The sequence below is a fragment of the Megascapheus bottae genome, chromosome 1 (assembly GCF_031878675.1).
Source record: "Megascapheus bottae isolate mThoBot1 chromosome 1, mThoBot2.hap1, whole genome shotgun sequence".
Lineage (NCBI taxonomy): Eukaryota > Metazoa > Chordata > Mammalia > Rodentia > Geomyidae > Megascapheus > Megascapheus bottae.
Genome location: NC_143509.1, coordinates 73,676,331 through 73,691,345, shown reverse-complemented (window position 1 = coordinate 73,691,345; position 15,015 = coordinate 73,676,331). Strand labels below are relative to the sequence as shown.

General features: G+C 36.1%; 1 protein-coding gene across 1 annotated transcript in view; it reads right to left on the bottom strand.

Moving 5' to 3' along the window:
• The window catches only part of Tomm70 (translocase of outer mitochondrial membrane 70), a 36,356-nt gene that overhangs the window by 7,975 nt on the left and 13,366 nt on the right, over positions 1 to 15,015 (bottom strand). The window contains exons 2-8 of the mRNA XM_090347252.1: positions 13,540 to 13,713; positions 11,842 to 11,968; positions 8,396 to 8,505; positions 6,952 to 7,100; positions 4,805 to 5,012; positions 2,480 to 2,614; positions 1,265 to 1,372 (exon numbers count right to left, since the gene is read on the bottom strand). Of these exons, the coding sequence (XP_090203378.1) occupies positions 1,265 to 1,372; positions 2,480 to 2,614; positions 4,805 to 5,012; positions 6,952 to 7,100; positions 8,396 to 8,505; positions 11,842 to 11,968; positions 13,540 to 13,713 (1,011 nt within the window). The remainder of the gene's footprint in view (positions 1 to 1,264; positions 1,373 to 2,479; positions 2,615 to 4,804; positions 5,013 to 6,951; positions 7,101 to 8,395; positions 8,506 to 11,841; positions 11,969 to 13,539; positions 13,714 to 15,015) is intronic.

Below are 15,015 nucleotides of genomic sequence, written 5' to 3'. Positions count from 1 at the left end.
TAATTATTCAATATAAAATTACTTTGTCAAAAATGGAAATTTTAAATATGATCTTTTACCATTTTTAATCTGTAAGGCAAATGCAATGCTTGCTATTCCGTTAAAAGGAAAATTACCCTATAAACTTTATTGGCTTAATCCTAAAACTTGGTTCTATGGGCTTAATCTCCACATATAGGGATTATTTGCTATGGGAATAATTAATATTATTTCAGTCTTCCAAGTAATACATAGTGTTCAATACATGGAACAGATCAGAAGAAAGATAAGTACACCATTTTCTTCACAATAGATTGTAATTTTAAAAAACTAGGGCCGGGAGTTTGGCCTAGTGGTAGAGTGCTTGCCTAACATGCATGAAGCCCTGTGTTTGATTCCTTGGTACCACATAAACAGAAAAAGTGGCTCTGTGGCAAGTGGTAGAGTGCTAGCCTTGATCCTTGAGCAAAATCAGCTCAGGGACAAGTACCTAGATTCTAAGTTCAAGCCCTAAGACTGGAAAACAAACTAACAACTTATTCTTCTTCTCATAGTGGTGTTAAAATAGTAACTCAATATTAAAATATTAAATGAGACATCACTGTGTGGTAATTTCTATATCTACTGCCCTCAGTGTCTGTCAGATGGAACTGGCTAGTGGTATTCCAAAATAAGACTGATTTTATTCACCCTTCAGCTTTGTGCTTGTGAATATTGAGGAAATGCTCTATATAGTAGTAGTGATGAGTGATTTCCTCAAAAATGCCTTTGAATCTTTTGTGTTGGCTTATCGTATACAAGTAGAGACTAGAAAGTAGGTCTACATAGGTAACCATAATTATGCTCAGGAACAAACACAGAGCTGTCAAGACTTGGGTAATCCCAGCATTTGGGAAGCTGACGTAGGATGCTCAAGAGTTCAATAGCCTGGGCTACAAAGCAAAATCCGGTCTCAAAAACAAAATGAAACAAATACCAAAAGACAAACCACATATTGAAGCTACATATTGACACATACACACACCCCAACGTTTTTCTCATGTTATCCTTTGGGAAGAAAAAAATAGTGTCATGGAAGTAGCACTGTGGCTTAAGGGGGTTAGGGCAGTAGCCTTGAGTTGAAGAGCTCAGGGACAGCGCCCAGTTCCAGCATTCAAGTCCCATGACCCACCAAAACAGAAAAAATAGTACCTTGTTATTACTTTGTATACAATAAGATACTCATTTCTGTTGACATGAAACAAAAATAACATTTAGGAATTACAAAAGGAAAGTAATGACTTACCAATGCAAAACATTTCTGAGCTTGTGCCAGAGCAGACTCTGGTCTTAACCTAATACATTCATCAAAATCTGCTACTGCTTCTTCAACTTGATCAAGCAGTATTTTAAGCTAAGGAGAAAAATACACAGATTTACAGTTAAATCTGTACCAGGTCTCTTGATACTACAGTTAAAGCACAGCATGTAGTAAATATTCAACATGAAAGTACTTTGCCAAAACAATTAGAAAAACCATGTGAGGGGGTATAGAAAAAAAAAAAACACACCGTGATTTTATACTTAAAACTTTTAGGAAAAAAAAACTTTTTGAAAAACAAATTAAATACTCGATTTTGTACTACAATTTTGATGACTAAAAAAAGCTTTCTTTTAGAAAAGTCAGTATCTTTAATTTCAAAGTAAGTTAGACATATAACTGCTTTTCTAATTAATCTTAAGGCATAATAATAAAGACGAAAATGTCAAGAATTTGAAGAGGTGGGCTCGGAGTTTGGCCTAGTGGTAGAGTGCTTGCCTAGCATGCACAAAGACCCAAGTTGGATTCCTTGGTACTACATACATAGCAAAAAAGCTGGAAGTGTTCTGAGGCTCAAATGGTAGAGCTCTAGCCTTGAGAAAGTCCAAGGACAGTGCTCAGCCCCTGAGCTCAAGCCCAGGACTGGGGAAGAAAAAAACAAAAACAAAAAGCCGAGCGCAGTGGCTCACATAAGCTACGCAAGAGGCTAAGATCTGAGGATCGAGGATCAAAGTCATTAAGTCTGTGAGATTCTTATTTCCAATTAACCACAAGAAAACCGGAACTGGTGCTGGGGCTCAAGGGGTAGGGCTGTAGCCTTGAGCTGAAAGCTCAGGGACAGCGCCCAGGCCTAGAGTTCAAGTCTCACAACCAAAACAAACTTCAGAAGAGATTTGTTTGGGAGTACTTATATAGAGTTTGGGCTATCAGTTAGAAAAAGCCCACAACAATCCTCCTGTTGATTCTAGTACCAACTCTCAATATTTGCAGAAACTTGCAGGAATCAAAACCAGGAACATCTGACAAATTAATTCAACTAACAAGTCAACATTTTTTGCCTTTTCTCTTATTTTCATGGTACCAAAATTATGAAGACAAACTAAATAAAAGCAATCCAAACAATAAAATATTAAGATACTTTGTTCATAACTATTAGAAATAATGCAGGAAAACATCAAGAAATTCCCCCAGTGATCCTACCTGTCCTCGGTGATGATACACATCTGCATTCTGAGGATCAATGTCAGCAGCCATATTAAAATCCTGAGTAGACAGCAAAGGCTGCTGCTGCTGCATGTACATGCTGCCTCTCTTGATGAGGGCATTTGCTCGAAGCTACAAAGCCAAAATGAGGAAAAGTTCAGCATTACTTTTCTTTTCTTTTTCTTCCTTGTCCTGGGGCCTGAACTCACGAGCCTGGGCTCTGTGCCTGAGCCTCACTGTGCTTAAGGCTAGCGCTCTACCACTTGAGCCACAGTGCCACTTCTAGCTTTGAGTAGTTTACTAAACAGTCTCACAAAGCTTCCTGCTGGCTTTGAACCACATATTCAGATCTCAACCTCCTGAGTAGCGAGGATTATATGTATATGTATATTTCTTAAAATATAATTCACATACTACTAAGTTTGCTTTTTTAAAACTGGAGGTTTAAAAGTAGAGGTGTGGCTTAAGTGGTAGATGCTGGCCTTGAGTGAAAAAAAAAAAAAAACCAAGCAAGAACTCAAGGCCCTGAGTATTGGAGCAAACCCTGTAACAGCATGCACATGTACATACAGACATGTGCATGCAAATAGACAGATCGTACACGCTCGTTGGTTTTAGTATATTACCTAGTAATTCTAGAACACATCCCCCAAAAAACCATAATTAGGCAGTACTGCTGATTCCCTCCAATTTCTCACAGCTCATAAACTAGAAAATTTTCCATTTATATGAATTTGTATTCTAGTTATTTCATATGCGCCTTTTCACCTGGCTTATTTCATTGAGTATATTAGTTCATTTAGTGCCACAGCATGTGTGAGTATTTCCTTTTTAAAAATCGTTATTACATAGTTGTACAAAGTCCGGTTGTGAATACAATGCTTATTGAACAGTGTTACCCTTCCTTTACTCTCTTCCATTTCTCCCTCCCATATTGTTCCTACAAACAAGTTGGTTTTTTACATCTTGCACACTGAATCCAATGTCTGCATTTGCTTTACCGTTGCTCCATTTCTGTGACCAATTTCTTCTTTGTTTAGGACAACGTAACATTAGTGATAGACGTATCACATTTTACTTATCTATTCATCAGTTCAGGGACATTTAAGTTGCTTCTACCTTTTGGTTATCATGACTATTATATACAAAATTTTGAGCTGATATATGCACTGAATTCTCATGGGTATATACCCAGGAGTGATGTATGGCATATGGTAACATGTTTAACTTTTTTAGGAATTTGTCAAAATAATTTCCACACAGGCATTATTTTACAATCCCATTAGCAGTATAGGAGTGTTCCACTTTGCCACATCCTTACCAACACTTGTTACTACTCATCTTTTCTGACTTAGATTCTTACTGTCTTCTAAAAGTTACAGCAATTCTACTAGATGTGAAGTTAACATCTCATTGTGGTTTTGCCTAATGAATAGTGATTTTTTTCATGTTATTACTTATTATTATTATTGTATATATTTTTGGAAGAAATGTCCATATTCTTTGCCCATTTTAAATGAGGTTGTTGCTGTATTGTTGAGTACTTTATTGTTCTTTATTCTGGATTACTAGTGGTTTATCAGACAAGTAATCTGTGAATATTTTCTTCTGCACTGTGCAGTGTTTCATTTCTCTTAATGATGTCCTTCCAAACACAAAAGATGTGTGCAATTTTGCAAAAGTACACGTTATCTGCTTTCGGTGTTTCAGGAACCCCTCCCTGCCAAATCCAAGGTAATGTATATTTTCTCCTAAGAGTTTTATAAGTTTAGCTGTGATCCATTTTGGATGTCTGACCCATATGGGCTAATTTTTGTATATGGATACAATGAATATCACTACTACTTGCTGTTAAAACTAAATGTCACAATCACAAAAACAAAATACTGTGATTTTTTTTCAAAGCAACATTACATGTGTATGTCAATTACATATATATGTATATATATATATACACACACACATACATTGTATATATATATGAAATGAGAATGCTCCCATAATTATAACCTATCAGTAATAACAATATAAGGGCTGTAGCCATCACCCTTACTCTTACCCAATTACTGTTTAAGATATAAGTAGGCAGTGGTTACAAAGAAGCTGGAACTTCTAGAGGCTGAAAAAAAAAACCCACTTACTTTCCTAGCTGAATACAGTATTAATATTTATGTTTCATGTTCATTATTCACTCATTATTAGGTTGCTTCTATCCAAACAAAAACAGCAATTTGGAGAATGGCAAGAGAAATGCTAAGCTATCTGGCAAACATCTATGAAAGCACCATTTCCATTAACAGATACAGATCTTTCAAAATATACCTTCACATTAGCTTCTTTCAAACTGATGACCTTATCTAAATCAGGTTTGGCTGCGTTGGCATTGCCAATAAGCAGGTAGAAGGTGGCTCGTAGCAACAATGCTTCTGCCATGTATTTGCCTTGAGTATCTATTTCTTTTGAGCATTCACTTATGATTTTATCATAGTTTTCTTCTTCCATGTACTGTTTGGCTTTTAAATATCCAGAACTGAAAATGAAAACACATTATTAGTACAGGACCAAATGTTGACATTCATTACATTTGGGTACATCTGAGTTAAGTATTAAGTAATTGTCGATTTTCTTCTAGGAAGTCCCAGTGTGGGACTGAACTATTGTTTCACTGTAAGAGCCGGGCACAATGGCTCATACCTGTAATCCTAGCTACTCAGAAGGTTGAGATCTGAGAACAGCGGTTCCAAGTCAGCGTGGGCACTAAAAAGAACGAGAGATGCTTATCTCCAATTAACCACTAAAGAACTGGAAATGGTGTTGTGGCTCAAGGGGTAGGGCGGCTGCCTGAGCTGAAAAGCTCAGGAACAGCACTCAGGCCCAGAGTTCAAGCCCCACGACCGACTGACTGACCGACCGACCGACCGACCGACCGACCGACTGACCGACCAACCAACAAGAGACCTAGAATTAATAAGTTGACCTATCAAAAAAGTAAATTTAAAGAAAACATCAAGGGGCTGGGAGCATAGCCTAGTGGTAGAGTGCTTGCCTAGCATGTTCAATTCCTCAGTATCATATACACAGAAAAAGCCAGAAGTGGTGCTGTGGCTCAAGTGGTAGAGTGCTAGCCTTGAGAAAGTCCAAGGACAGTGCCCAGGCTCTGAGTTCAAGCCTCGGGACTGGCAAAAAAAAAAAGAAAAGAAAACCTCAACTATCAAATAAGACTCTCAAAAAAAAAGTATCTCTCAAAAACTGCAGTAAATTGTGGGCAGTGATGGAAAAGGAAACTAGAAAAAAGTGAAAGAAGAGGTGACACTGTCCAAAAAGAAATGTATTCACTATCTGACTTATGAAATGGTAACACCTCTGTACTACAACTTAATAATAGTAAAGTATTTTTAAATAAAATTCATATGTAGTAAGTTTCATATTATTCCTCTAAGATCATGATTGTTATTGGAAATTCATCTTCCATATATATATATATATATATATATATATATATATATATATATATAGTCTTCAATTTATATTTGTACTTTAATATGGTATGAAAGTGAAACACTTTAGTAGAAACCATACTGCAGGGTAGATACCAGTGGTTCAAGCCCATAATCTTGCCTACTAAGAAGGCTAAGATGATCACAGAAACCAATCTGGGCCAACAAAACCATGACTCTTATCTCTAATTAACCAGCCCTCTCCCAATCACCCCCTTCCCAAAACAGTAGTGATGCGGCTCAAGTGTTAGAGCACTGTGCTGGCGAAAAAGAATACAAATTAAGCAAGAGTTGAAGCACAAAAACAGAACAGAAACTGTGCTTCAAATTTCAACCACATCATGGGCTGAACAAAGTCTATCCTACCACTTAATATTGCTAAGCTATGATGTAGGTTAGACATAACAACCTTTTTTTTTTTAACTTAATTTTCACCACTTGAACTCTGGGTCTGGGCACAAAAGCCTTTGAGACTCTTACCTCCAATTAATCACCAGAAAATCAGAAGAGCTCAGGGACAGTGCCCAGGCCCAGAATTTAAGTCCTATGACAGATTAAAAAAAAAAAAAAGACCAAATAAGATGATGTAAGCTAAATTACAATCTTATGCCAGTTGTTATATTTGGTATAGAGAAAACTGGCAAGTGACTTTAAAGAAAAGCTGTGTCAATCAAAATCTAGTATACCTCTAGCTGTGCTTTGAGTTCAGCTTTCTACAGGATGAAATACAAAAAGTTGAAAGAATATCATTTTGTTACACAAGCAGAAATCTTGAAGGAATTAATAGCATGCCTATATTTGGATGTTAATCTGCACAATATTTTAGGTCAGTGCCTCTATTTAAATTCAGTTAACCACTTGACTCAATAGGAATCATCCTGGGATACCACACTGCACTATAATAGATTCCTGACACTAAAACTTGAGTCACACATGCACAGAGTGGTGCACACACCTGCTTGGCATACTTACTTTTCTTTTACTTCTAAAGCTTCTCCCTCCTTGTCTTTATCTTCATCAGACTTCTCTCCTTTAAGCATGGGTTGAGAAATTATATCATCCGTGAAAGAACTGAAGTAAGATTTAATAAACTGTGGAGATGGCATCAGAGGTTCACGATTCTGAAATTTAATCATGTTTAAATTGAGCAGGATTATAGATGTGGAAAGTGGTGTTTTATTCTACAGAATATAATTTCTTACTATCATAATACATTTATTACTCAATATAAGATTCCTTTGGAGCTTGGCACTGATTTATCGTGCCTATAATGCTAATTTGACTCAGGAGGCTGAGATCAGAGGATCATGGGTTGAAGCCAGTCCAGGCAGGAAAAGTCCATGAGACTATTCCAGTTAACCACCAGTAAACTAGAAGTGAAACTGTGGCTCAAAGTGGTAGAGCATTAACTTTAAGCACAAAAGCTTAGGGATAGCACCTAGACCCCGAGTTCAAGTCCCATTACTGACAGAAAGAAAAAAAAAAAGATTCCTTAAAGATTCAATTTCTGAGACTGTAACAAGATGTTTTTCCAAGTATTTTTGAGAAACATCAGTCTCATGAAATGCTCAAGGAAAAATGTTCTATAGTTTAAAGAGACATTTTAGAGATCCACAACACATTTTAATACATTAAAATCTTATAATACCATAAGTTGTTTAACTGTTTACTAACAGATACAGGGAAAAGGGGTGAGGATGAGAAGTATTAAGATTAATTTAAGAAAAAAGCAAGTCATTAATAGAAAGAAAAAAGGGAACCAACTTTCAAGTTATTATTGAAATTTAGCAGTGAACCTAAGTGATGTGACAGTCTCCCTTGTATACTCAACTGTATCAAGACTTTTATACTATGAGTCTTCCAATAAATTCTAATTCTGAGGAAAAGAATTATGCTTTGTTTTTATACCTATCCTTTCAGCATGGAACTTTGTTTTAGAACTGCTGAATTAAACTGCCAGACACTAATATCCTTAAATTCTAAATTCATACAGTACACCTTCAAAAGCAAATGATGAAAAACAAGGGCTGGCGAATTTTTCTACAAATGGCAGTTTTAAGTAAATAGTTTTAAGTTTTGCAGATCAAAAAGTATTCCTATGCTTAAAAAAAACCACTTAGCTACACTGTAGCTCAAAAGCAGTACAAAACAATGTATAAGTAACCATTATTTTAAAAAACAGAAAACAGACTAGATTTGGCTCATGGGCTATTGTGTAGCAACCATTAATACAAATGAATTACAATACCTTCTTATTGAAAAGGATATACTCTGTTATCACAAGATTATAGGAAAAAGAAATACAATCCATTTCTAATTTTTAGTTATGTTGAGCACTCTGTTCAATTCAAATGGCATAAATTAAGAAATTACTTTTAATGATATATACTATACAACACAATTCATAGTAACTTACCTTATATTTTTCTTTGGCTTTCTCTTTTCCAAGAAGTTTAAGTACTTTATCAGCTAACAGCATGCTTTGCTGATTTTGGAACCCTTCTAATATACACACAGCAGTGACATCTAGAAATGGTGAAAAAAATAATAGTAAATTTGAAATTATTGCAAAGATAACCAGCAACATCAAATGGCATAACTACAGAAAGCCAAACTAAGCCAGGAGCAGTAGCTCACGCCTGTAATCCTAGCTATTCAAGGAGGCTGAGATCTGAAGATAGAAGTTCAAAGGTAGCCCTGGCACTAAAGATGGTGAGACTCTTATCTCCAGACAACAATTAGAAAATGGGAAGTGGGGCTGTGGCCCAAAGGGGGTAGGGCGGTAGCCCTGAGTGGAAAAGCTCAGGCCCAGCACCCAGGCCCAGCGCCCAAGCCCCACTTTCCACCAAAAGAAAAGAAAAGAAAAGAAAAGGAAAGAAAAGAGAAGAAAAGAAAAGAAAGCCAAACTAAATCCATATCCTCATGGGGATGTTTCATTTTGAATGGATTGTAAATTCCTTTTATTTTATGATAAAAATGAAAGTTCAAAAACTCATTCCAATTCTCTGAGGGTTTGTTTTTTCCTAACTTGTGGAAGGGATTGTACTGCAAAAATTATGATTTTTTTTAAAAACTGGTCTAACATTCTATAAGTAGCAAAACTAAGAAAACCAGATATTCTCTTTGATTAGTAATCCTAAGGAAATCAACCCAGTATGGCTTCTCCTAGCTAGTTTTTTTTCTTTGAGATGGGGGTCTTGTGATATTCTCTTGGCTGCCATTAAAATCCTGGGCTGAAAATCAATCAATCAATCAATCAATCCTGGGTTTAAAGTGGTGCTGTGGCTCAAGGGGTAGGGGCTGAAGAGCCCAGGCTCAGAGTTCAAGCCCCATGAATAACCAAAAAATAAAAAAAATATATATATATATCCTGGGCTCATGTGATTCTTCAGTCTCAGTCTCCCAAGTTGCTCACCACTGCACTTAGCAAATGGATTAGATTTATAGGCTCCAATGTTATTCTCTGTACCCAAAGCTAACCTGCCACTGAACCTTCAAATAAAACTGCTTTTCATTTGGTTATGTTACAGCATAGATATGCTTAAATTTTAAATATATCAATGAGTGGTCTTTCCATTCAAAGTAGTCAAACAATGACTGTCCCCTTTTTCTGAGTTCAATTTCTCATTATTTCATATCCCCTTTCCTCTAAACAAGTCAACCGGGTATTATATTTCCCTGATAAGATTTTCCTAGTACCAATAATGTTAATGTCTCTTTCTTGTTCCATTTCTTTGATCTAAAATTGCAATGATCTCCTTTCTGTCAAACATTCTAGGAACATCAAAAGACTACTTCAGAACGTAGGATTTCCTTTTCTGAAGCAACTGTTCCTTCCATCCATGACCAAATTAAAGGAGACCCAAAACTTAACTGTTGCCAAGATGTTCTCAAACAGTCATTTGATAATCCGTGTTCTTAAAACTGAGCTTTTATCTTTGAGAAAGTGTCCCTGAGCAAATGATGTGGCTCAGCAGAAGGTACTTAGCAGTTGTGACCTCGGGTGTGATGCCCAGTAGGTGAAAAACAAGTGACTCTTAAAAATAATTACAGCTAAATATTATTTTTGTTTTAAAAGCATATTTAAACATGTACTAGAAAGAACTGTTAGAATGTAGAAATTACAGGGCTAGGAGCATAGCCTAGTGAGTGCTTGCCTAGCATGCATGAAGCCCTGGGTTTGATTCCTCAGTATCACATACACAGAAAAAGCCAGACATGGTGCTGTGGCTCAAGTGGCAGAGCACCAGCCTTGAGCTAAAACATGTCCAAGGACAGTGCCCAGGCCGAGTTCAAGCTCCAGGACAGGCAAAAAAAAAAAAAAAAAAAAATGTAGAAATTACAATTTAGTTTTACTTCATCTAGAAAAATGTACTTTAGAAACTAATTGCAGTTTGGGGAACAGACATAGTCAATTTAAGGCTATAAACATTTAGAGCATCTGCTCTAAATATTCACTTACTTTACTGATTACCAAATTTGTAAGTGGCTATAAATTAACATTTGAAAATTTGAAAGGCAAAATCATAAAGTTATCTTAAAGTTGCCTCATATTTTCATAAGGTATTAATTGAAATAATAAAACTTTTCCAATTTCCTTTATCATAGAATTATACTAATGGCAAATTTAAATTGTGTGATATAGAGGCTAGGAGTTTGGCTTAGTGGTAAAGTGCTTGCCTAGCATGCATGAAGACCAGGGTTCGATTCCTTGGTACCACATACACAGAAAAAAGCCGGAAGTGGTGCTGAGGCTCAAGTGGTTGAGCCCTAGCCTTGAGAAAGCCCAAGGACAGTGCTCAGGCCCTGAGTTCAAAGCCCAGGACTGGCGCAAAAAAAAAAATGATATATAAACTACAAATCTTTTTTTTTTTTTTTTTTTGGTGGGCAAATACAGTCAGTATTTATTTGACATATTTGGAAATGGAACCACATAACTTTGAGATTATGGGTGAGGTTGAGAGATGTAAAAGAAAGGAGTAATATTGAACAATATATACTGTACTTATTAACTGATAGCTTGAGTTGAAAACTCTTTCTACAACTACTTGAACATAATCCAAAATAAGTAATAAAGAATCCGGATGTAAAAGAGCAAACAAAGTAGAAAAAAATGAAGAGTATAAGCTGGGGCATGGCTACAAATCTTTTTTTTTTAATAATTTTTTTATTTCAATGTTACAGTTATATTTGCCAAATAGAAGGTGCATTACTTCTCACACATTGGTATCCCTTCTTCTATTTTTTGTCCCCATTTCTCTCTACCTACCCCACCTTCATTTTTCCCCACCTATTTCAAATAAACAAATAAACATCTACATAATATACCAGGTAACAAAGTAGGATGCTGTAACAATATGAGATTAACCAAAGGGCAACACAAGAGAAGAGAGAAAACATAATATATATAGAATAAGTCTCTTATAGTTGAGAATAGAAGCAGTACTTGAGTGCCATTGTTTTCAACTAGAGAACAACTCTCAATTGGGAAAAAAATTTTCAACTTTTTTGGCTGGTTGTGGGCTTGAGTTCAAGGCCTGGGGACTGTAGATGAACCTCTTTGTGCTCAAGGCTAGCATTCTACCACTAGAGTCATAATGCCACTTCTGGCTTTTGAGTGGTTAATTGGAGATAAGTCTCACCAGTAGTTTTCTACCCAGGTTGGCTTCAAACCATGATCCTCAGGTCTCAGCCTCCTGAGTAGCTAAGATTACAATAGTATTGAGCCATGGGTGACCCCAGCTCAACTTTTCAAGGCAACTGATTTCTGTATTCATAAGGCAGATTTCCATACAAATTTACCAATGACTATAAAATCCCCAATACTTTTCACAGGCAGACACACACAAAAAAAACCCTCACCTTCTAAACATTCCTTCTTATTGTCTAGCTTCTCATGGGCTTTTGCACGTCTAAAGAGAGCTTTCACATATTTGGGATTAAGTTCAACAGCCTTTGTACAATCCTGTGCCACCTCTTTCCATTTTTGCTGTAATTCAAAGTATTAAAAAAAAAAGTGTCACATCAAAAATAGTACACTGTTCAAGAGAAATCCACTTTTCAAACTGAATGGGTCAAGTATTAGAATTCTATACGTGTAGTAAAACAAATTTTAAAAATATAGGCAATTTACACTTAGGCCATCTGTCTACTTTCCAATCTACAAACTTACATACAGCTTTGTGCTCATATCATTTTTTTTACTACTCTCGTTAAAACTAAAATCCAGGAGGTTACCCATCTTCATGCCAGGTCATACCTCAACTGATGATTTCAGTTTGTTTCAGGTAACCTTTCTCTGCACCAATCTGCTTTTTCTTCTCACAAATATAAAATCTCTTGCTCTAATTTTGAAGCTCCTGTGACTACAGAAAGCTACACCTTTATTTCTCAGCTCTTCTTCATTAGCAACTTTTCAAGTTTTGTACCTGATTTCCACCTACCTCACTGGCTGTTCCTCAATTTTCTTTCCTGAATTCTCACTCTTATCTGATCTTTACATGAAGAAATGTTCAATGCCTCATTTCTTTTCATTACCCCTAGGTGATTCACCTAAAATTAGATGATTCTCAAATTTCTCTCTGTCCAGAAGCTCTCCTAAATTAGAGACATTTTCTCAGTTTAACTGTCTTAGTTGTTTCACTCCTTCTCCACCAACTGGTACTTTACAACTAATGAAAAAGCAAGCTATGCTGGCCGTCAGCTTTCCTTTATGCCTTATCTAGGCTAAAGTAACACAACCAACCCTCTTGGTTTCCTTGTTTCCATTCTTGACTTTCCAATATAGTTTCACTAGAAGAGTGAAAGTAATCTTGATGATTTATCTGTCCCCTACTGAGGACTTTAAATATTGCCATTACCCTGAACATCATTCCTAAAGCTGGCCAAGCTTTTACTTTTTTGAGACAGTGTCTTGAACTTGGATTCCACTTTCACACCACTAGTGCAGGACAATAGCAGCCAAAATCCTAATTCTTCACTAAGGCTTTTCCTTACTTGATCCCCAGTTTCATCTATTTATACAGTTTAGGAACTTCAGTGTTTCTTTAAGCATATCAAATTCTTCCTTGCTGAAATTACACATATTATTTCCTCTATAATACTTTCTTTCCCATTGTCTTATACATCAATCCACGGTACAAACATGGCTCTACATATAGCCTTCTAAAAGAATGAAATAAATTTTATTTATTTTGATATGAAAGATGCACAAAATACAGGGGCAACTGAAAAAACCTTTGGTTTTCTTCCCTCTGTATATAGAACTTATTACTGAGACACACACAAAGTTCAAGGAATAGCCCCCAACTAGTAAGGATAAGCTCACTAGAAAACTTCTATGTCTGATTTTATAAAAAGCAAAATACATGTAACTTGGCAGTATATTTGTAGGTAGTACAACTGTAATTTTTTCTAAATTTTTAATTAAGGGAAACAGTGAAAATTCTATAATTCCAAAGCAATTTTTCTAAAGAAACACATCTGCTTAAATTAGCTGAAACTTTATGCAAACCAACAAATAAAAGAAACAGAAAAAAAAAAACAACCCAGAGGACATACCAATTGCTCAAAGGCAGCAGCTCTGTTTTGATAAAATGTGGAAAGGTCGACATTCTTCTCAGTAGGGCACAAACTAATAGCCTCAGTATAGCACTGAATAGCTTGGTCGTATTTTCCTGCTTTAAAATATTTATTGCCTTTGTTCTTGGCTGCTTGGGCTCTATCTAGAGAGTTCTGAAATGAGAAAAAAATATTAAGAATATTAAAAAAATGCTCAGGCCACAGTGATTAAGTGATATACTAATGCATGAAAAAGAGGAAGACAGCTGTTTACAGTGAAAGCTACTACCTTTAAATCTCTACTTGAAATGGATTCTTTTTTTTCATATTTTTATTATAATTAATACAGGGGTTACAGTTATATTCACCAGATAGAAGGAGCATCACCTCACACACATTGATACCTCCTCATGCTTTTGTCCCCATCTTCTTCCCTCCACCCCCTCCCCATCTTGTTTTTCTCCCTTCTCTTTCCTATTTCAAATAAACAAATAAATGTATATACAATATACCAGATTACAAGGTAAGATACTGTAACAACATGAGAACAACTAAGGGACAAGAGATGAGAAACAACACAGCACACCAAGAACAACAAGCACACAGCTCCTGGCCCACACTCTGGAGGTCCTTTCATTTAGCCTCATCCCATATGGCCTTACGTATCTAGGATGTGAACTATTGTAATCCTCTACTTGAAATGGATTCTTATAGAATAAAAATGGTTCAGTGAAAATGTTTATGAAATGTTAATTTTAAGATGCAGATATTTTCTAAAATGGTTGCAATACTTGAAAGTACCATTTTCCCACCTTCCATACATTAGCAATTGTAGCTATTTTAAGTTTAGATTTGGGACTGTACAAAATACAATGTATTATATACTTACTGACAGAAATTCATCTGGCATCGACAGGAGGAATTCCATACCACATAACAGGAGAAAAGGATTTACATTCTATGCTATACACAGGTGGGCTATCTGTCAACCAAAGTGTACCTAGCATTCCTCAAAAAAGAAAGAAAAAATTGCCATATCCAATCATTAATAGCACAACATACTTGGCAAACTGTCTTAACTCTTTTGTCTTTAGTTACAAAAGGAGATTTGTGCTTGTCTCTGGAGGCAAAATGATAATTACCAAAAGAGGACAGTATGGTCTTGTCAAGTTAGATCCCGATGGCTATCCCAACAAACCAACCAATCAGCCTCCCTTCCTTCCCTACAACTGAGATCAAACCCAAAGCTTCATTCCACTAGGCAAGCTCTCTGTAGATGAGGCACAACCTGAAGGCCTAGACACATTTTTACTGCCATACAAAGTGCTCCTAGTATCAATTAGGCAGAGGACCAGGATGCTGCTGTCCTTCTATAATAAACAGGATAGCCTACAATGAAGAATTACTATCTCCAAAATGTCCAAGACCTGGGCTTATCAAGTAACACTCTCATATGATTTTTTTTTTTTTGGCCAG